Source organism: Dermacentor silvarum, chromosome 7 (genome assembly GCF_013339745.2).
Source record: "Dermacentor silvarum isolate Dsil-2018 chromosome 7, BIME_Dsil_1.4, whole genome shotgun sequence".
NCBI lineage: Eukaryota > Metazoa > Arthropoda > Arachnida > Ixodida > Ixodidae > Dermacentor > Dermacentor silvarum.
The window spans coordinates 64,531,240-64,552,932 of record NC_051160.1 but is presented as its reverse complement, the minus strand read 5'-3'; the positions used below and the strand labels follow the sequence as shown (position 1 = coordinate 64,552,932).

Here is a 21,693-nt window from a genome sequence, read left to right as displayed (position 1 = left end):
GGAGGTTATCGCTCAGAACAAACGATTCCGACGCAGCCTGTCAAGTATATATAGCTCACCGACACCTACGTGCCCAAAGGTAGCATGCACTGCAGTCTCGGCTTACCTCGAGAAGAGATGGCCAGGGACCTCAAGGAGCTCGTGCACGACATCGTCGAGGCAAACTCGCAGGATCTCTGGGAATTGAGCCGGTTCATCTGGGAGCATCCGGAGCTCGCGCTTAACGAGGTGCAATGCCACGACTGGCTCACGGACTTTCTGGAACGGCGTGGCTTCAACGTGAAGCGTCGTTACCTCCTGGACACTGCTTTTAGAGCGGAATTCGACGCTCCTGGAGGGACAGAAGGTAGGAGCGACACGGGTTTTTCGTCTTTACTTGGGCGCATGTGTGATTGACCGCACTTTTTTTTTCTTTGGTTGCATGTTATTAACCAGGAATATGCACTTAAATGTTTAAGGTAAACATGCCTCGAGATTAATTAAATTTGTCACCCCTTCGTGTATCTGAGTAAAACTGTGGGAAGGCAAAAGAAAACGAAAGCACAGTGACCGTCATTTTAGTTACGACACCTTTATTGAGCTTCCGCTTTAATTTGAGCAAACCCACCGTGGTGGATCAACGGTTACGGCACTCTGCTGCTGAGCGCAATGTGGTGGATTCGATTCTCCGTCCCCTACAGTCCGCATTTAGATCGGGGCGAACTGTGAAAACGCACGTTTACTCAGCTTTAAGTACACGTTAAAGAATCCCGGGCACTCCCGAATTCTTCCGGGTCCCTCCACTACGGTGTCACGATAACCAGTTCAGCAGTTTCGGGACGTTAAGCACCTCAATTCAACCTTATCGTTTCAGCCTGCTCCATCCAAAAGCAGCCATGTCGAGGCTTAGACTACGATTCAGGAAGAACATTAAAAAAAAAATAAGTCGCTACAGTCTAAGAAATATTTTCAGAAAAAGTATTGGAAAGAACGAGCCCAGATGGCGAGTTTTCTGGTTGCACAGAATTTTCTGCTTAAGCTTTTGCAATCTCACCCACGCGTTTTGTCTTCACAGGCGCTCGGTAATATGCTTCAACCGAATAAGATTACTGTCACTTTCTGCAGCAATTGGGGGAGGGGGGGGGGTTGAACTCATACTTAGCATACTAGTGGAAAATGTTCAATGTTGTGATTTGCAGAGGAGGAACAACTAAACTAAGCCACGCACGTGCAGACGCGTGGCACGCAACAACCAAACCTTCCATGAAACACGCCACATTTTGCTGGCCCTTTATGTAACCTTCATCACACATGTGCCTGCTTTACTTTAGACCTAATACGGCGTATAAAGGGTCTGGTCTTTGTCGGTCACTTTCAAATAATGCTGATTTTACAGTGAAATCTCTACAATGCTTCGAGATGCAGCCTGTAAGTGTTTTTGTATAACCTACAAAAAAGATGTAAAATATTTTTTCTTCTTGTTTTCTCACAGACATTTCTTAGAGCTCAGTTTATTGTCGTCATTCGCGTTGCCTTCAGAACACGAATCGCGGGTACATTAGGTAGCCATCGTTTGTTTCCATAAGTTAGTGATTAATTGAGTGGTTGAATGAATGAATCGTCGACAATGAACAAATGGCGCTTGCAAAGAGTGTCACGAGGCCCGGCCGCGGCGGCCGCATTTCAACTTTCCCCGGGTAGTCAAAATTAATCCAGAGAACTTCATCAATGTCCATCATAGCCCAAGTACAGGGTCGACCACATCTAAGGTGAACACCTCATTAGTATTCAAGATATCATAGAAGCTGATGTTCAGTACATGATTCAAAAATCATTATTGTGTTTATCGGCACCATGATTGCACATCGTATAACGAACATTTCCCTCGTGAAGTAGAATAAACGCTGTAGTTTTACCGGCTTGAATACTAATGAGGTGTTCACCTTAGATGTGGTCGACCCTGTACATTGTAGCTTTGTAACTTTATTCACTTCATAATATTTAATATTATTATGTACTGCCGTACTAATGAACAACCTCCTCAGTCCCGAAGCCCGCTTAGGGGCATGGTAACTTTTGAAACCGGTTATTATTACCGACTGGTATATTTTGAACTTGAAAACAATATCCCATTTGAATACCCCGGTTAGTTATTGGAGGCAGCATCTCCATGAATATGGAGAAAGTAACCGTCTCCTTAGGATTACTGTCATGAAAAACGTTTTTATTGGCCAAAAGACAAAGATGTAGATCTAACATCGCGAGGAACATTGGCTTATTGATTTCACTTCTGTATTTTTGTGAACTCGCAGTAATCGCGAGGTACTTGATGGTTGCCTTTTAGTGTCTGTGATGACACAACGGCCTAGACCGAATTGGTAGGAATTTTTACAAAAGCTTACAGCAGTAATGTGCTTAAACCACTTTCACACAGTTCCACAGGCTTCAAACTTTAAATCGGAGTTGAATATTTTACTTTATTGCAGCTGAGATAATCCTGAAAAGGAATAAATGCAACGTACCCAATTGGCTACTATGGGACTGAGGAGGATGATACTATAATATTATTATTACTACTACTACTATTATTTTTATTGTTATTAATTTAGTGCGAATGTTAGGTAGCCTGAGAAGTGTACCCAACTAGGCGCTTGAAAATATGCTTTTGGCCTATAAAACGTTCATCTGCAAAAAAAAAAAAAAAAAAAACGCAGTGAGGTTTGTCTGCAGCATATGTGAGACTTGTTCTATATCGCCTAAAGGGCGCTTCTTGAAGACGACCAACTGGAAAGTCTGCAGCTGCGAAGGAAACAGGGTATTTAGTGAGATACATGAAAAGAAATAACCTTATTTTCAGAGGGCTATTTGTGCGAGCCGTCAATGCCGGTATCATTTTATCATGAAGTGCTTTTGGGTTGGGAAATTCCTCGGATGTGCTGAATGTGCTGCACGAAGAATCGCCACTGCATGGAGAGGGCGAATTCGGGGGAGGCGGCTCGGAATTTGTCCACACGAATAAAATTTCGGCAGCATGTTACACTCCTAAAACACGTGAAGGCGAAAGCCTGCTGCACACTTGGCAATGCACCGTCTCGCATCGTCGCGTGTGTGCTTTCGCAGTTCGGCTTCTTCGGCTGTTTTCGATGCTTAGCTGCGGCTTCGCGCCCGCGTATAGCGCGATCAGACTCGTGACGTTTCTCTTCGACGTTAAGTTGCATCCTCCCAGCAGGGGATTTAAACGTATGCTGTTCGGTGTGTTGTATGGGTGATCTTAATGAAAGTATGCACTGTTCGCTTCACTTTGCTGAGCGCTTGTAGCCTCAACCTTATGGGGGTATGAGACATTGTATTTTTAAATGCGAAGCATTTCTTGTCGGCGGCTCTGTCCGTCCCTCCCGCGTACCACCACACCCCCACAGCGCATGCGCGTCCCAATCCCCCTCTATATCCTATCTTACGCTTCCCCCTTTCTATCCTCTAGGAATCCTGTACGGAGCGGCGCCCGCGTCCCACACCCCCACAGCACATGCGCGTCCCTTCCCCCCTCTCTCCTCTCCTACGCTCCCCCCTTTCTCTCCTCTAGGAATCCGGAGCGGCGCGCGCGACAGGTGGTGCGACAGCTGCATACTCCGCTGGGGGCGCCACGGAGCGCACGCGCCTCATTCTCTCTCCTGTGCAGCGCCGCGATGAGCGCTCGGGCCGCTGCCGCGAAACCATCTCCCGCTCAAGCTAACTATCTCCCCGCTGCTTCGCATCCACACATTGTTCCCTTAAGCGGGAGATGGAGTACTTTTTTTTGCTTACTTACTGGGGTATGAGCCATTGAGAAGGCCACGTGTTTTTTTTTAACACGAAAGTGTTTTATGCCGGGGTCCACCAAGACTTCACTGACGTATTTCCGTCACGGAAATACGTCACACGAACATACACGAACATAATACAAAGAAAGAAACCAGAAGAAAAAGTTCCACAAACATGCAAAATTTGGAAATTGAACCCACGACCTCTCGGTCCGCGACGATAGATCGCCGAACGTTTAACCCATTGCGCCACAAACGCATTAGCAGAGAGCTACACAGACGCGCCTTATATATCTAACACTCCTCCGTGTACCCGCGCTCTTGCTCGGGGCGGTGCCGCCGCCTACGAGCAGAAAAGAGAAGTACTTCATTATGACACTAACGCGCACCGACAGTGAACGCTTCGGTGGTCTCAGCACTACGACGCCTCGATGCCAGCATTCGAAGGGACGCGGGCATCAAGAAGCACTAGACAGTTTTAGTTTAGCGTGGTTACCGGAATAGCGGGCGTACCGGAATAGCGGGATCGAAGTGCGCATGCGCAGAACGCTAACCGACCCATACCGTTTACCGTGCGCACGCTATTTCTCAGAGTTAACGTTACCGTGTTAGCGTGGTGTACGTAGTGTACGTAAAACATGGCGGCGGTCCCGGTCGCCCGCTTCGAACTGAATTTGGCGTTGTTTTTGTAGAATTCACTTCGTTCGTAGCAAATGACTGCGTAAACGGCTTTTGCTCAGTCTCATGCCGCTTCGCCGAGAGAGTGTTATGGCTAATCTTGAGGAATTTTCGAGATCGCTTCTCGTTTCGAACGCACCTAAACCTAACGAGAGAAATTTTTTCTGAGATGCGAGCGCCATCTGTCGCTAAAGTCGGAAGATAGGCGCGACGACAGCATATGGCCTCTGAGAGGGGAGGATGTCGGAGGCTATGGTAGACAGCTTGTACTGCTTGTCTGTTTCGTTGCAGATCGACGGACATGTGAAGTAAAAATACAACGCGCTCCTGGCTTCCATTGCGCTGCCTATCGTACTTTCCGGACGCACACACACATAGAATTAGGTGCCCTGTGTATGCGAAATTCAAAGCGTAATGGAATAGCGTCCCGCACGTAAACTACGCTATCACGCTATACTAAAACTCTCTTTCTGCAAAGTTCGTTTGCGGAACGGTAACGCTATTTCCCGTAACCCCGCTATTACGCTAACGCTAAACTAAAACTGTCTACTACCAACGCCACCCAGGTGGCGTTCACCGTACTCAGCACAGCGGAGCGTGGCCTCCGCAATTAGCTCTGAAAATGTTTCTGAAGTTGATCGTGGAGGCTGCAATTACGACGCGCTGTACGCGCTGATTTGACTCGGTGACGATTCAGTTACGTGCTTTGTCTTGCGCGTTATATTAGTGTGTCAGTTACGTGCTTCGTCTTTCGCGTTGTGCTAGCGTGTGCAGCGTAGTGCAGCTTCCATATGCACGACGGTTGCTCATGGTCATCGACGTTGGTAGTCGTGATGGAGGAGACGTGCCACCAGGCGTCAGCGTGGGTGCATCAACGCCTAAGGGCGCTTTAGCCACAAAACACCAATAGACATTATATATCAATGTGCAATAAACATTACACTACTTCTGTGAAGACACGTTTCACTTTTGTGTTCTATACCGATTCCTATATAAGAGGGATCAACCACATTATTTTTACCACTCGACTAGATGCCGCGTTTCTGTACGTTGTATGCGTGATTCCAATGAATGTACGTACTGGTCGCTTCACTTTACTGAGTGCTTGTAGCCTCAGCATTACGAGAGGGATGAGCCATTGCATTTATGCTTGCTTAGGGGGGGTATGAGCAACTGCTGGTGATGACAATTTTTGTACCACTGGACCGGACGACGTGTTTTTTCAAGGCCATTAGGAGTATGAGTCACTTAAGGCTTTCGCCTCCAAATACTACTATTAGTATATTAGTTTATGATAAAAAAAACACACACAGTAAAGAAGAGGCAGAGAGAGCTCCATATATGTAGCCACCTACACAACATACTGTGTCAGAAAATGAATCGAGGACAGCTGCAACGGCGAGTGAGAAAATAAAAAAAGAAGGCGTGAAAACATGATCCTATATATATATAGCATGTGCGGTATTCAGCAATTGAAACGCGATACTCCGAGCAGCGCGTGGCTGCTTGACCATTTTTTTGCCACCGACAGGCGCTAGGGAACACGGATCTGATGCATTTTTGTTAATAATAAACGCGAGAGTGTTTGTGGTGCATTTTAAAATGCATTCGGCATCTCAGCGATCACCCGGCGTGCCCCCGTAACGCAAAAAGCGCTGGCCGCCATGCGGTCCGAGTATCGCGTTTCAGTCGCTGAGCACTGTACAGTTGAGACAAAAATCACGCTAGGATAGATAGGATAGAGCTCGTCAATTAAGATAATCTCTTGAAGGAATGAGATTAGGGAATTAGGGAAGGCACGTGACTTAATATGCTATAGCTGTGGTGGCGCGCAGAAAGCAGATGCCCTTTATACTGAAATAACGAGTCTTTTCATCTGTAAGCCGATTATATCAACAAAGGAGCAAGTTCACAGATCTCGTTATTGGCCGTACTACCCGCTGCAATATTAACAATAAATGTATTTAGAAACGCTGCAGTAAAATAGAGCGCTTTAGAAAGCTCCTGCTCTACCTGCTCTTTTATTGCGATAGCAATTATATGGACACTCAAAAGCAGATTTCTGCCGTCGGCGTCGCCGTCGCCGTGAGGTTCCGTATGACGTCAATGGAGATGAAATCGTCGCCGGTGTAGTAGGTAAGTGGTTCTTGAGGGAAAGGGAAAGGTTGGCGCTATCTTCTGCAGCCCTTGAGGGAGCACGGCTCAGCGCCAATTCGCCGAACGCTGCAGGTGCCAGTGAAAGGGCGCGAGGGGCGCGCGCTTTCACGGGGAGTGAACGCACGGAGGAGAACAAACGCGCGCTCTGCGCCGTGCTCGCTTAAGGGCTGCAGAAGTAAGCGTCTCTTTCCTCCTTTACAATCACCATATATGTAGAGCAAACGCGCCTTCTTCCGACGCGCGAGAGGCCGTGGGGGAGGGGGAGGGGGAGAGGGGTAGGGAAGGGAGGCGACGTTTAGCTGCGGCACCAAGTGCCTATTTATATCAGAGGCTCCGGCAACAGTCACCAACGCCGCACGCATTTTGAGCGAACGCGGGCAAAACGCCGACGGCGTCGACAATAGTGCTGCGTGTTGCCGGTGCTGCTGCATGTCCAAGTTTATACAGCTGATAAAGCTAATATAATTACTCCGTATAGCTCTCTACAAATTTGCTATCGCAATTGATGCTTCGCCTTTCAGGTGAAACTGCGACAACTTGTTTTTTTTTTACATAACGAATAAAATAAGCTACTAATTCGTATAATTAAAAGCGCGTGCCCATTCAATCTTACGTGTTTTATCAAAAAAATGTCTTAGTATCTACTCGGTCAGACACGATTTACGCCTTCCGGGCCCATCTCCACGCAGGTACGCAGTTAAGGGGCTAAGCTATATTGCACATCGCTTTGTCATTACAGTTTCGTATGCATAGTCCGGCGGCCGTCGTCACTTGTGTCGTACGAAGCTCCGGCTACCTTATCCCGAGTGTCGTAGCTTTTGTCTTGAATCTTTGTTTCGCACTTTATCTTATCAACAACCCATTCTCTTTTCTTGATCTGGCTATATTATAGCGTCTCTACCATGTTACTTTTTATGTCTCCACTCCCGGCTAAACTCTCGATTAGAGATTGGCAGTACTCATGACACAAATGAATCTACGAGCATCTTCTGAGCCAGCTCAAGAGGGGCAGGCGAACCGATTGAATCGTCAATGTTATCGCTGAAGGCGCTGACCCATTGCGATGCGTGTCTTCTATCGTTTTATGTTATCTTATCTTTACGCAGGGCCTTGCGTGACCTTGCTGTGTGAGTACGACGCACTGCCCGATATCGGCCACGCTTGCGGCCACAACCTGATCGCCGAGGCCTCCGTGGGCGCGGCGCTGGCTGTGAGCGAGGCCATGAAGAACCACCGGGACATTCGCGGCAAAGTATGACAACGCTTGTTGTCATCGGCAAGGGATTGTTGTCAAAATTAATGAAACTGTCTGTATACCGGCAAAGCATGAAACTGTGGTGAAGTGACAAAGTAGCGGTGGCGAAGTACAGAAGTAATTGTTGTGGCACACATTGGCCACCGGAGTGCTTGTTGAGGAGGCAAGCTTATTGGTTTACAAAGTGTGGAATTGCTTGTGGTTGTGTGAAATAATATTGATAATAAAATAGCGCTCGTTTATAGATTTTCGAGTGCACGGTAAAAATAGCCTTAGGTGGCAAAAATAATTCCGGAGCCGGCCCTTGGCGTTGATTACGTTGAATTCTACGTGAACCACTTACTGAACCTACTGACCTTTTTCACCGACTAGACTGTTGCGCAGCCAGCAGGCGCACACAAAAAAAGTTGTAATTATGATTTTCAATGTAAGCAAATAGCCTAACGCTTCGAGAAAGCTATTCGCTATTTTCTTCTTCGTGTAGAATTATTGCGAAGAGCTATAACAACGGTAAGAAAATATTGCGGCTTGTGAGCGTCGGTAATTCATTCCGAAGCGCCGTCCGTTTTAGCTTTGAAGTGAGCCGGAAAAGGCCTAGCGACGATATCGGCGCAGTCGAGCGATATCGTCGCTAGGCCCGGTCTCATCCTCTCTACGGCAAGGAAATCTCCCCGTTCGCGAGGAAAACCGCCGTCGAACGGCGGCCCGCGAATGACAAACGGCATGCGGCGAGTTACCGTGCCGGCAACGTGGACGTGGACTCAGCGCTTCTCGGCTACCCGCTGTTGCTGCGGTGACGGCCCGTGTTCATGCAAAGCGTGCCGCTATGGACCCTCTGTTGCGCGCTCATCTAGAAAGGCCAACAATGTCGCACTCTGTTCGCGCAGATAATCAGACCGCTAAGCATGACTGTGTTGGAACACGAGCGATTTGGAACTTGCGTTGCGGGCTTTAATTACCGATTCGCAAGGGCGCACAAGCGAGCAACACGACAAGGAAGAACAGGGAGCGCGCGTACCTGCTAGCAGACAAACCGGAAGTCGTAGATTCTTGTTCGACCAATGGGCATCGTCATCGCCACTGACATCACCAGATTCACCCTGCTGACATCGTGACGACCGCTGGGGATGCCGGAAAAGCCAGGAGAGGAGGATGGCATTGTTTTTTGGACTTTGTGGCGCGCCCGTGGCGCGTAGCGCTGCAGCGTTTGGCATCGTTGATCGTGACGGCATTCTGAACTCGATGCGCGTGTTTTACTTGAAATGTTCAAAAATATCTGAGGTGGTTTAGGGGCCCTTTAATACATGCGCACTCTTCGACAGCTCGTCGTACTGGGCACGCCGGCGGAGGAAACCAGCGGTGGTAAGGAGCTGCTGATACGAAAGGGAGCCCTGGCGGGAGTCGACGCGGCGCTCATGGCGCACCCCTGTCCAGAGGACATCTTGATGATCGACTACGCTGCAACGCAGGAGGTAGGTGTTTGCGCAGGCGTGTCGAATCTACAGACACGTGCCGATCAGTGCACCGCAACACTATGAGATGTTTACTGTGTTTTCGGGAACTAAATTTTGCAACATGTTTATGTAAACCCGCTATAAGTTCCGGCTGATACATCGCTTTCTCGGAACTCGCCACAAGTATGCTAGTGCGAAGGAAATACTGCTTATTCAAGGGCAAAAAGAAAACAAGAACTATTCGCAGATTTACACCAATCTAAGAAACTCATACATCAAAGCCAGTGAAATTGTATATAGGAGTTCTCAAGCCCCTCGAAAATACTGGGGACTCGCCACGGTAGCTTAGTGCCTATATGACATTTCTCTATCCAGATAGAGGCCGCGTGTTTGAACCACTCCGCGCCGGCCGTATTTCGAGTGGAGCGGTATGCCAAAACGCTAATGCACTTGTGGCTAAGTGCACGTTAAAGAACTCCAGGTGGTAAGAAAAATGTCGCAGTTTCACCCGAAAGGCGAAGCATCAATTGCGATAGCAACTTAGTAGAGAGTCACACGGAGTAAGGATAGTAGTTTTATCAGCTGTATAAACTTGGACATGAAGCAGCACCAGCAACGCGCAGAACTGTTGTCGACGCCGTCGCCGTTTTGCCCGAGTTCGCACCGAACGCGCGCGACGTTGGTGACTGTTGCCAGAGCCTCTGGGGGCGGGTCGGAGGTTTTCGACGAGATCAGCACGGGAAACTCGTCGAGCAGCGTCGGAAGTCTTTACCACATTCTCGCCTCGCAACGTTTTTATATAAATAGGCATTTGGTGCCGCAGCTAAACGTCGCCTCCCCTAAACGTCGCCACCAACGACCGTGCGCTCCGATAGCGCATGGTCGTTGGTACGGGGCAAGGCGGTCGCGAGTGATTGCCTGTGTGCACTGTAGCGAGGACAACGGCGAAGATGAAATCTGTAGCTTTCTCACTGCCATATTCGTTAAAATCAGCATTGCCATTAATTCCGATGCGGAAAGCAAATCATTTTGTCAAAGCTACGATGACGACCCACAGTCCGCAAAAGGCCGTTGTCTCGGTTCCGGGTCGCCCAGTGGGAGGACTGAACGCCAGAGTTCAACGGACTGAGGCAGGTACACACCGCGAGAGGATGTGCCACGAGCATGAAACGCTGTGGCAGTGCTATTCACGCTGACTGGGACCATCGCAAACCACATGCTAGTTGTACAGCGCTGTGATTATCTTCGTTGTTCATGTGGCCCTCAACGGTCTCAGCTTCAGTGGTTGTCTATGGCTAGGTTCGGAAACCAAATAGCTATGATTGTTTTACCTTTCAATTTTCAATGTATTGCATTGTTTGAGAAAACAGGACGTATGCAAGTAGTTTGCATACAACAGACGTAAGAGATATAGGATAGTTATTCAGTTCTTTTTATCCCGTGTTTTACATATACGGAGACCACACACGCCAATTTCCAGTCCTTTGGAACTTCACCAGTAAAATTCCAGATTTTCCTCATATCACCACGGATGACAGTATGAGGACGTCAGCAGCAGCTGATAAATATGAACGCACATCTACCGGTGTTTGTTGACAAAATACCTGGTTCTGTTGTAGAGATTCCTAGTTGTCAAGTTTATGCTCATTCTTTGTGATTTTGGTCAATTTTTAGCATAAGCGTTAGCACCTATATTAAAATTTTGTGACTGTTACTCGCTCGAGTATGACCACGTATTTCGAATGGAAACAATGTCTTTCGAATAAGTGCGCCGACTGCCTAAGCACGCCTTTTCTGTGTATTTTTTACTCATTGGAATAGAGAAGTCCGTTATAAAGCATGTTCTTCAGGTATAAGCAAGCTGTTGTTTTTGTAGTGGCCTCAAGTCCTGGCCCATACCCTTGAATGCGATCGGCCACACTGGATATAATGAAAAGTGCACACAACGAATGACTAAAGGGAACAAAATAGAAACAATGAAAAATGAGACCTTATCCAATAGAAGCACACAAAAAAGAATTGGAAGGGATTATTCCCAAAAAATGGAAAATATAAAGTGCCCTACCATCGGCACCCCTAGCACGGTAATCTTCAGGACGCTTCAACGAACCTATGCTGAGCAGTTATAATAGACCCGTGGCTTATAGCTAAGTGAAAGGCATCAAAGGACAACAGGTCTGATGTTGATAGAGTTAAGCCCAGATTGCCAGTCTAAAGTACGAGAAACATTCTGCATAGGGAAGAGAAGCGGTGGTACGAAAGAAGAAAATAATCAATTGTATCTGGTTTGGTACAAAAAGGGCAGAGGTTAGCTATGAAGAAACCAGATCTAATGAACGTAAACACTTCGACGCGTAACTCTACAGTGGACGCTTGATTGTCGTGAAAGAGATTTTGTCGTGTTCCACGGGATATAGGTGTCAGAAATCCGTCCGAGGAAATCCGGGATGATTTATTAGATTTTAGAAACAAAAGGCGTTTAATTCAAGGTCCTGTAATAGAAGGAACATTTGGAAGAACATTTAAAACCGAACCATTTAGTGACGACGATGCTAGCGAGTCAGCGGACACATTTAAGAAGATTCCACTGTCTACGGGGACTCTACTGTGTACGGAAACTTACTGTGTACGGAAACTGTGTACGGAAACTGTACGGCACAAGTGTCAGAAATATATTCAGCAGATGCGGCACCCTGCCAGACATTCTGCCACAAATATTGGGTTGTAATCAGGTAGACAGAGAGTGAGAGACCAGCTAAGCGGGGTGGAAAAGAGGGCAATTGTTGTTCTCTCTGCACATTGAGTTGCATCCGTAGAAATACCCGTGTGACAAGAAAATTTAACAGGTATACCTTGAAGGAGATCTTCAAGAACACGCGATGTTAGACATTTTTCATGCTTTGGAAAACTTCATCACAAAAAATCAACTTGACTAGTAATGAATTTGTACTTGGAGAAATTAACCACGCAAAATAATTTGAACTTCTTATATCAGCGACTGGACACAAATAACCCCAGGCCATCGATAACGCCACCAATGTATTATGAAAAAGAATGGGGCGAAGTGATGCAAACGGACTGCGAACGGGACAGAGGTGTGCCGTAGAGCTTTAGAAAAGTCATGACAATGTATGCAACCGCTTAGTATAGAAGCTTATTTAAGCTAAATGTGTAGACGACAAAAGAGCACCTGTAAGAAGTATTACTTTAGATTTCTGAGGACCCAGTACTGGAATGGCCGAGATAATTGACATAAACTGTGCGTGCTGAGCTTCTTCCTTTTTCTTTGACCTACTGCAGCTGGTAGTGCGCTTCAAAGGCAAAGCAGCTCATGCCGGTTCGACGCCGTGGCAAGGGCTGAGCGCTTTGGACGCTGCCGTCTCTGCGTACGTCAATGTCAGCCTCCTCCGACAGCAGCTGAAGCCAACCGCCAGGATTCACGGTGCGTACGGTGTTGCGGCCATGCACTTTGACATCACTATTTACAGCGTGGCTTGGAAATCGATCCTGGCATATATTTGCTGCATCCCATGTTCTGTTAAAAGGGCACACGTCAGTGGAGGGATCGTTCCTGATTTCTTTGCATCCTTTCTCATGCATCAGTACTGTTCACCTTCCATATTAACGCAGAAACGTATATATATTCCTTTTAAAGAAAAAAGTTGTCGCAGTTTCACCTGAAAGGCGAAGCATCAATTGCGATAGCAAATTTGAAGACTGCTATACGGAGTAATGATATTAGCTTTATCAGCTGTATAAACTTGGACATGCAGCAGCACCGGCAACACGCAGAACTATTGTCGACGCCGTCGGCGTTTTGCCCGCGTTCGCTGAAAATGCGTGTGGCGTTGGTGACTGTTGCCGGAGCCTCTGATATAAATAGGCACTTGGTGCCGCAGCTAAACGTCACCTCACTTCCCCCCCTCCCCCCCTCTCCCTCCCCCACGGCCTCTCGCGCGTCGGAAGAAGGCGCGTTTGCTCTACATATATGGTGATTGTAAAGGAGGAAAGAGACGCTTACTTCTGCAGCCCTTAAATTGGCGCTGAGCCGTGCTCCCTCAAGGGCTGCAGAAGATAGCGCCAACCTTTCTCTTTCCCTCAAGAACCACTTATCATCATCATCTTATCATCCCTTAAGCGAGCACGGCGCAGAACGCGCGTTTGTTCTCCGCCGATGATAAGTGGTTCTTGAGGGAAAGGGAAAGGTTGGCGCTATCTTCTGCAGCCCTTGAGGGAGCACGGCTCAGCGCCGTGCGTTCACTCCCCGTGAAAGCGCGCGCCCCTCGCGCCCTTTCACTCGCACATGCAGCGTTCGGCGCGCGGCGACGATTTCATCTCCATTGACGTCATACGGAACCTCACGGCGACGGCGACGGCGACGGCAGAAATCTGCTTTTGAGTGTCCATATAATTGCTATCGCAATAAAAAAAAAAAAAAAAAAAAACTAAGCAAAACTGAAACACAACCTCATCGTGTAGCACGGAGCGCTCCTTATCGCGATGTGCAGGGTCACTTTAGAGCAAGTGTGCGTCGTGAACAAGAGCGTTAGTAACGACAACTTGAAACCACTGTGCTTCTCAAATATATTCCATCCCAAACGTCCTTGCGTCGTACGAGCTCTTTTCCTGGTGGAAAAAAAAATTGCGTAGCTTGCACTGGAGGTGCAATGCAAGGGAGGCGACGTTTAGCTGCGGCACCAAGTGCCTATTTATATCAGAGGCTCCGGCAACAGTCACCAACGCCGCACGCATTTTGTGCGAACGCGGGCAAAAGGCCGACGGCGTCGACAACAGTTCTGCGTGTTGCCGGTGCTGCTGCATGTCGAAGTTTATACAGCTGATAAAGCTACTATCATTACTCCGTATAGCTCTCTACAAATTTGCTCTCGCAATTCATGCTTCGCCTTTCAGGTGAAACTGCGACCACTTTTTTTTTGCAGCGCCCTCCGTAAGAGCGCCCACCGATAGCAGCCACCCGCTATCACTTGCGCAACGCAGCTCTTGAAGTGGGCAGAAAGGGCCACTCGTAAAGTTCACCTACTAATAATAGTTGCAATACGCGCCTCTCACATGTTGTGTTGCTTTGCTTGTCGACGTTTGTCTGAATTTGGTGACGCGTGTAGTTGCATTGTTTCTTAACCTGTTCAGTCAAAAGTAGTGAGTTGCGACCGCCAGATAATTGTTCACTTTAGTTGTTTTCGTGGCACAGCTCTGGCCGCCGGACTTGGCGTCCGACGAAAGGACGAGCACTCTACGCCCAAAGCGTTCGTCGGCCTCCAAACAAAGTATGTTCAGCGCAAGGGTGCGGTTTCGGCACCCGTATGGCTGAACATTTTCTTGCACCGTTTTCCGCGCTGAAAGCTCGAAACGCCCATCACGTCGAATGGCGGGGCATTTGAATATACAGCCCTAATGGTAGGCCCCCGAAAACAAATTTCACGCCTTTGAGAAGAAAATGTCGTCACTTCTGTTTTTTAACGGATATGGCGTCACATTATTTTTTCTTCCGCCGGAAGTGTTCCTTCCTCATACAGATGGCGCTAAGCCCCATGAACCGCTAGGGAGCCTACATACAAGCGCTGTTTTAGGGTGGTGACAGCCTTTGTAAGGGCACTTTCCGCCGCCAGCTAAATTGGCGGGTTAAATCTGGGGCACAAAATGGCGAAATACCAGCTGACAGACCACATTTCCCGCAACCCGTGGTTACGTGAAATTAATTAACTTCTTGTAATAAACTTTGGCCTCAGCAACCAGAGACAAATGGCGCGTCTGAGGGCCGTACACGGCACGTCTACGTTTTAGTTAAACAGACTAGTAAGCACAGTCTTATTATTACAGCGCACTTCGAAAAACACGCTTTATATATTATGTACAACTGGAACGCAACGACAATGCTTAATGCAGTTCACATTCTTGGCGTGAGATAATACTACCACGAGCACGCCATCGTGCCTTATAACTTGTTGCTTTATATATGTCGCACGACATGCAATAGAAAAGTAAGTTTGATGTCTTCAAATAAAAGGAAAAGGCAACTAGTATATTAAAGATGTACGCAGGTTTCTTGTGCGCACTGGCGGAAAACTAAATTAAAGAAATTTAATACATCGCGTGCCAACGTGAGTACATCAGAGCGTGACAAAAAAAGGCAGAAAGACTGGGGACCAAACTGGTTGCCCACCAAATTTGGCGGTAAATAGTGGTCAAAATTTTGGTGTTGTCATTCCCCTAAAACAGCGCTTGCATGTAGGCCCCCTAATGAACCGCCGATGAACCACCATGTTTTGAACGTATGGGCTTCTATGGAAGCTTCGCTACCAGGCGTATTTACCTTGCTATCGCCTTCGACATATCGCGTGACTGAGCACCGGACGCGTCGGCGTATACGGCCGACAGCGTTTCTGGTTCTGAGCAAAGCTCGTTGCTCGTTTCCACACAGTGCCAGGAACGGTGCCAGACACTTCTGTGCATCCGGTACGGAATCACGCGAAATCTCTAGAACGGGACAGTATCTCCGAAAGTGAATACCTCGCGAGAATACCGCCATTGGCCAGCGCGTCTCGCAGAGTGAATCGGGATAGCCCGTCCATCCATGATGCTTCCATTCAACCGGCATCGTACACCAGGGGATTAGCGACAGGCGATGGGCGAGTCCTTTAACGGGTTATCAATTAACGAGAAGCCCCCTCCGATGAACGCGCACTAAAAGTGATAGTCTGGAAAGTCGTCGATCAAGAATGCTGCCCCCGTACACGCATATATGGGATGCGTAAGGTCTGCCGTTTGGCATTTAAAGGAAGGGTGGCGCTCGTGATCCTGTGTAGGCTACTGAGCTAATCAACCGTCCAACGGAGTAACTCTCTGGGCCAAGTTTCGCCAAGTCATGCCTACATCGACGCACGGTCGCGCGTGCCGTCTTGCGCTTTAGGTGCGAATCTGCTTTGTAGCTGCACCGTGTGGATGGGCTCGCTAAGGATAGCTAGGAGCCATATTTTGCATTGACCACTCTCACTTGACGTGCCGTCAGGCGCGTGCCCAACTGCGCGTTAGGTTGGCAAATCAAAGTCCAAGGAAGGTGATGTCACCAGGAAGTGATCAGCCGGAATGCGGCACCACGCTCGCGATTCGGCAATAGCTCGAGTGTTTCATGTCATATAAAGCCGTGTAGATATAGCGACGTTAAATCAGTGTAGCGCTGGGTAGCTTCACTGCGAAGTAAATGTAACGGTCAAGGAGCTGGCTCAAGAGATGTAACTTCTCTGTGATTCTGCTGCACTAAAGTCAATGGCAGCCCAAGAATACACAGATTATTTGCTCTCCAACTTCTTGTTTGTATTTGTATATAGAATTTGTTATTTTACAAGCACCAGCCACTCAGCTTGCTCATTTCTCTCACGTGATGGCGTGGGAGGACATCTTCGGACAGTTCTAATTTGGGCTGGCAGGTACGGAATTTTCGGAAAGGAAACTACAACAGCACGGAAACAGAGAACAGAGTATGTAGACACACGCAGCGCTGACTACAGCCATAGAGATTTATTCCAAGAATCGCCGAATATAAGCTGAAATCCCTGCAATAAATCTTTGCCGAAATGGTCGACAGTCCGCCTCATATGCGTTAGGTACTTGGATAGAATATCGTTGTAAGTCAGTGCTGCGTATGTGTCACCTTACTGTTGAGATTCTTGCAATAAAGAATATGGTTGTTAGCGCTTCGTTCGGCATTCCTGTTGCCGACACGGACCCAAGCCGCCCAGGAAACCCCCCGCAGGAACGCATGCGGCGATTCATACGGATAGAGGTAAACAGCTTCGCCGTCAAAAAAAGAAAAAAAAAGGACAAAATTGGAGGACGCTTAAGATTCGCCTTTAAGAGTAGAACGCCATAGCGTTATGGGGACCCGTTCGTATCGAAACGCGCGGCTGTAGGTTTGGTAGAAATGCTGGAAAAGGAGTTTCTGTTTGAGTTTCCTTGTTGCAGAATTGGGTTTTCTCGTACATTAAAATTACAATCTGACGCCGATTGGTAAACAATCCGAAGGCGAATCCAACGCCGAATGGTAAAGTCGTACTTTACCATTTTCCGGACGGATTTCACTGTGAGAAATTAAATTTTTGGTCACCAACACCTAGCACCACGTGGAGGGCCTGCGTGGTCGGGGTTGGGGATGATTTTCTCCGCCACCCGCATCGCACGCCGACGCTGGTTGCCGACGCCGGATTTTCTGCGACACGGGGCATTTCAATATCGAGGCAAAGAGGCATTTCAATATCGACGTCTCTCTGGAACTGTGTTTTGGAGGGCGGATGTGATGCTGTAGTACGCAGCTTGTACGGATTTTTTTAATTGTATCGTGTACCCGGTATCAAATCAAAGGGAAAGTACTCGATTCGCTTCTAAACTTTCTTTTTAGCCTCATAAGTTAAGCTGAAAGACTTACGATTTCGGCCTCGCAGGCATCATCACTGAAGGCGGCAAGTACCCGAACATGATCCCCGAGAGCACGGATATGTGCTTCAGCATCCGGGCTCCGAGCACAGAGGAGCTGGTCGAACTCCGGCGGAAGGCGGAGGCCTGCTTCCGGGCAGCTGCTGACGCCACGGGTTGCACCCTGGACATCGAGAGGCGGACGGCGTACATGAACGTCGCGCACAACACCACCATTGCGGAGACCTACCGGAAGCACGCCCACGCTTTCGGTATAACCTCTTTTTCGGTGTTGAGTATGTCTGACTGGGCCCAAATTTCGAACGACTGGCCCGCGTTTGGTAGCCAACCACGTATTTGCTGAAACGTTTTACATCACAGTTTATCATCCTTCATTCGCTTAGCAATTTAGTGTTGTAGCGAAGCCTGTGAATTGCTACACTCGTTGCTTACATCCGCAGTCAGTCAGTCGGTTGGTCGGTCGGTCGGTTCATAAAGAAATCAACAAATCAATCAATCAATTAATTCGCGAGCAGGAAAGGTTTGGATACAACTGGTGTCCTGAAAAAATAACAGAATTGGCACACTAATATTAGTAAACATTTGTCAAGTACCGCTTTCTCCAGTTTTGCTGATGTCTGTCACAGATGCAGGCACAAGCCCGGCGCTGCGAGGCGTTTGAGCATCTTAGTATGTGAACTGCGTGGTGGCCGACAAGGACACAAACGGGATGAAGACGAGTGCTGTCTTCGTCCCGTCCGGGTCTTTCTCTGTCTATGCGCTCTTCATTTACTAAGATGAGCCACCAATTAACTCAATCAAGAGCGTTTGAGCATTTGTGCTCTCACAGCGTTGCGGTTGTTGTCGTGCCAGTTGTCGCCATTCATAACACTGCTGTCTTCCACCCTGCTGTCATTGTTTCTTTGAGTGGCTGACTGCGGATACAGCTTGAAATCAAATTTCTTGGTCCGCAGTTGTAAGTGTGACGAACGCAGTGCTCCTCCCCAGTGCTCGTTCCACACCAAAATCGAGAGGTAATTCTCAATATTTTTCTCGGATTGGAATTTCGTAATTACCCAAACGAGAGCCAAACACTCACGTTCTGTGATGAAGTAATGTGACAATGCTAGAAACCAGACAATCATGCACAGCTATTAATGCACCACCACCTTACCTCAAGTTAACATCTCAGCGGTTAAACGTGTAAGTAGATTCACATTCAAGAAGGAAGGAAGGAAGCAAGAGAAAGGCAGAAGGCAGGGAGGTTAACCAGAATGACGTCCGGTTGGCTACCCTACACCGGGGAAATGGGAAAGGGGACGCAAAGATGATAGGGAGAGAGAGGAGGGAAGGAAAGAAGGGAAATGAGCGGTTAGTTCTCTGACGCGTGTGTTAGTGCACTAATAGTCATAGACGTCAACGTCTTCACATTCAAATATTTCATCGTCAGCTATATCGCTAGAGAACCAGGTCTCGGTCAGACTGACGACGTCTGCAATGAACGTGTCAATGACAGCGGACAGGTCATCGCGTTTATTATACACTCCGTACATCGGAAAAGACGACAGAAATGGTTTTAAGCATGAAATGCTTTTAGCTCCCGTTGTTAGTGACCTTCAAGTGACCTTGAGCCAAAAGTCAGAGCTGTTATCCGGGCACTCAAGCGCGAACATCCGGGCATCGTTGCGATAACAAAACGAGATCATCCGGGCGACCAATCAAAAATCAACAAAATGCGGCCTCTGGCACCCAACCCTTTGTACAGGACCTTTGTACAGGATCGCATTACACACGCTAGTTATTGCCAAAACAAGTTACAAAACATATTGCTTCCGAGTTCTTCCTAATGTTTGCTCACAATATCAGTGAAGCTGTAACTTCTGGTACGTTGAAGTTTTACTTGTCATTTCCAAAAGCGACGTTCAAAAGACAGGTCATCATCATCATCGTAATCATCATCAGCCTATATTTATGTCCACCGCAGGTAGAAGGTCTCACCCAGCGATGTCCAATTACCCTTGTCTTGCGCTAGCTGATTCCAACTTGCGCCTAGGCAGATACAGGGCACCATACGCTTGATTGTCATCTTTTGGCGCTGACACAGGGTTGCCTGCACTCTTTTTAACGCCAGCGGTCCGCGAGTTCCGCGGCGCAGGTTTTGCGCCGGCTCGAGAGATGGCGCCACGCTGCGTGACCAAGCGAGCAGCGTTCTGCGCGCCGCGGGTGGCTGTTTGGCCGAGACGAGACTTGCAATGAGGGTATTTCTGTGACAGGAAACTATTGCGTCCATATGGACCAGTGCACTATAATCGTGAGCAGTGTGGTGCGGTGTGGTGTGCCGTTGCGAACATGCACTGCACCCATTTTAAGATTGTGGCTAATATGATCTCCAACCAATCTGGTTTGCCGGTAGCCATTTCATTCCTACACCTTCTCTCGATTACGGGAGAGCCAGCATTGGATTTCTTGCTCTAGGAATTTTCGGTTGCTTATGTATCCGGTACATAAGGGAAGGGTCAGTCGGTCGGTCGGTCGGTCGGTCGGTCGGTCGGTCCGTCCGTCCGTCCGTCCGTGAATTACCTCAGGGGAATACCATTTTGATAAAACATTCTGCCCTGTTTTTTACCATAGGCGTATCCTTCGTGGACGACGTTGTGAAGAATTTGCCGCCATCGGGAGGTGCCACGGACTGTGGCAACGTGTCGCACCGGGTTCCCGCCATCCATCCGCTGTTCGCCGTCCAAGCTGCCGAGGGATCGGCGAACCACACGCAAGGTTTCGCCGCCGTAGCTAACGCCGCAGACTCTCAGGCGCCCACGCTGAGGGTGGCCAAGGTCCTGGCGTTGACGGCGCTCGATCTGCTCACGGACGCCGAGTTACTGCGCGCAGCGAAGCGGGAGTTTTCCGCTCTGCAACTACCGTCGGAAGAGGAGCTGCAGTCCGCGCTTTCATGAAATGAAAGTTTTAGTGACGACGCATATGTTTTAGCGTAACAACGTTTGACGAAAACAACTGCAGTGCACGCAGCACTACTTATGCTGGGAGGTTTATGAATATACGTGCTTTCTTCTGATGTTTCAGTCAATATTATAGAAATCCATTTCTGGAGCTCCTAAAGGTTGAGCACATGTGTGCCATCAGTGTCATCGGTGTCATCCATGAGTCCATGCTTATGAAGTTTAATGCGTTGCTGGGAACATTTTTGAAAACGTGGCAGTGATTGAAGCTTTGAAAAATGACTGTCGGGAAGATGGTTTAGCTCTGTTCAGAAAGAGCCGCCCTCCATGAGCTTGAACATGGTGTTGGCAGAATTTGCGGAGTTTAAGAATCAACAACAACGCGAATGACTACCCAGCTGTATGCCTCAACAAAAGAGGTGACGGCCTTCAACCAAGCAAACAAGTCCCTTCCACCGAGCTCATGGGAGAGATGGCAGAGTTTTTTAAATGAGAAGCATTTCTTGGGGAACATTTGCTACTTTGACACTATCTATCTATCTATCTATCTATCTATCTATCTATCTATCTATCTATCTATCTATCTATCTATCTATCTATCTATCTATCTATCTATCTATCTATCTATCTATCTATCTATCTATCTATCTATCTATCTATCTATCTATCTATCTATCTATCTATCTATCTATCTATCTATCTATCTATCTATCTATCTATCTATCTAGCCGCCTAGGTCTTAGTGCTCTCATGGTCGTTTCGTTAACTTGGTATGTACCAAAACTGGTATAGTGTGACAGGAGTCTATGACGAATGTAAGTGCTAGGTCATGACAAATGTCATGACATGCGTGTCATGTAGGTCATGACAGTGATCCAGTGAGAAATATTAACACTAAAAGCCACTGAAATGGGTTCTGACGTCCGTACTAACTGAAGGAATCACTAAAGGATGATGGTAGTAGTCATAGTCATGAGCATGACTGA

General features: G+C 47.8%; 1 protein-coding gene across 1 annotated transcript; it reads left to right on the top strand.

The window, feature by feature from the left end:
* The first annotated feature begins 66 nt into the window (after window positions 1-66).
* LOC119458137 (peptidase M20 domain-containing protein 2) lies at window positions 67-21,104 on the top strand. The gene is made up of 6 exons (XM_037719958.2): window positions 67-346; window positions 7,721-7,866; window positions 9,192-9,341; window positions 12,624-12,765; window positions 17,780-18,022; window positions 20,382-21,104. Exons 1-6 carry the CDS (start codon window positions 85-87, stop codon window positions 20,702-20,704), a joined length of 1,266 nt encoding a protein of 421 aa, XP_037575886.1. The 5' UTR covers window positions 67-84; the 3' UTR covers window positions 20,705-21,104.
* The last annotated feature ends 589 nt before the right edge of the window (window positions 21,105-21,693 follow it).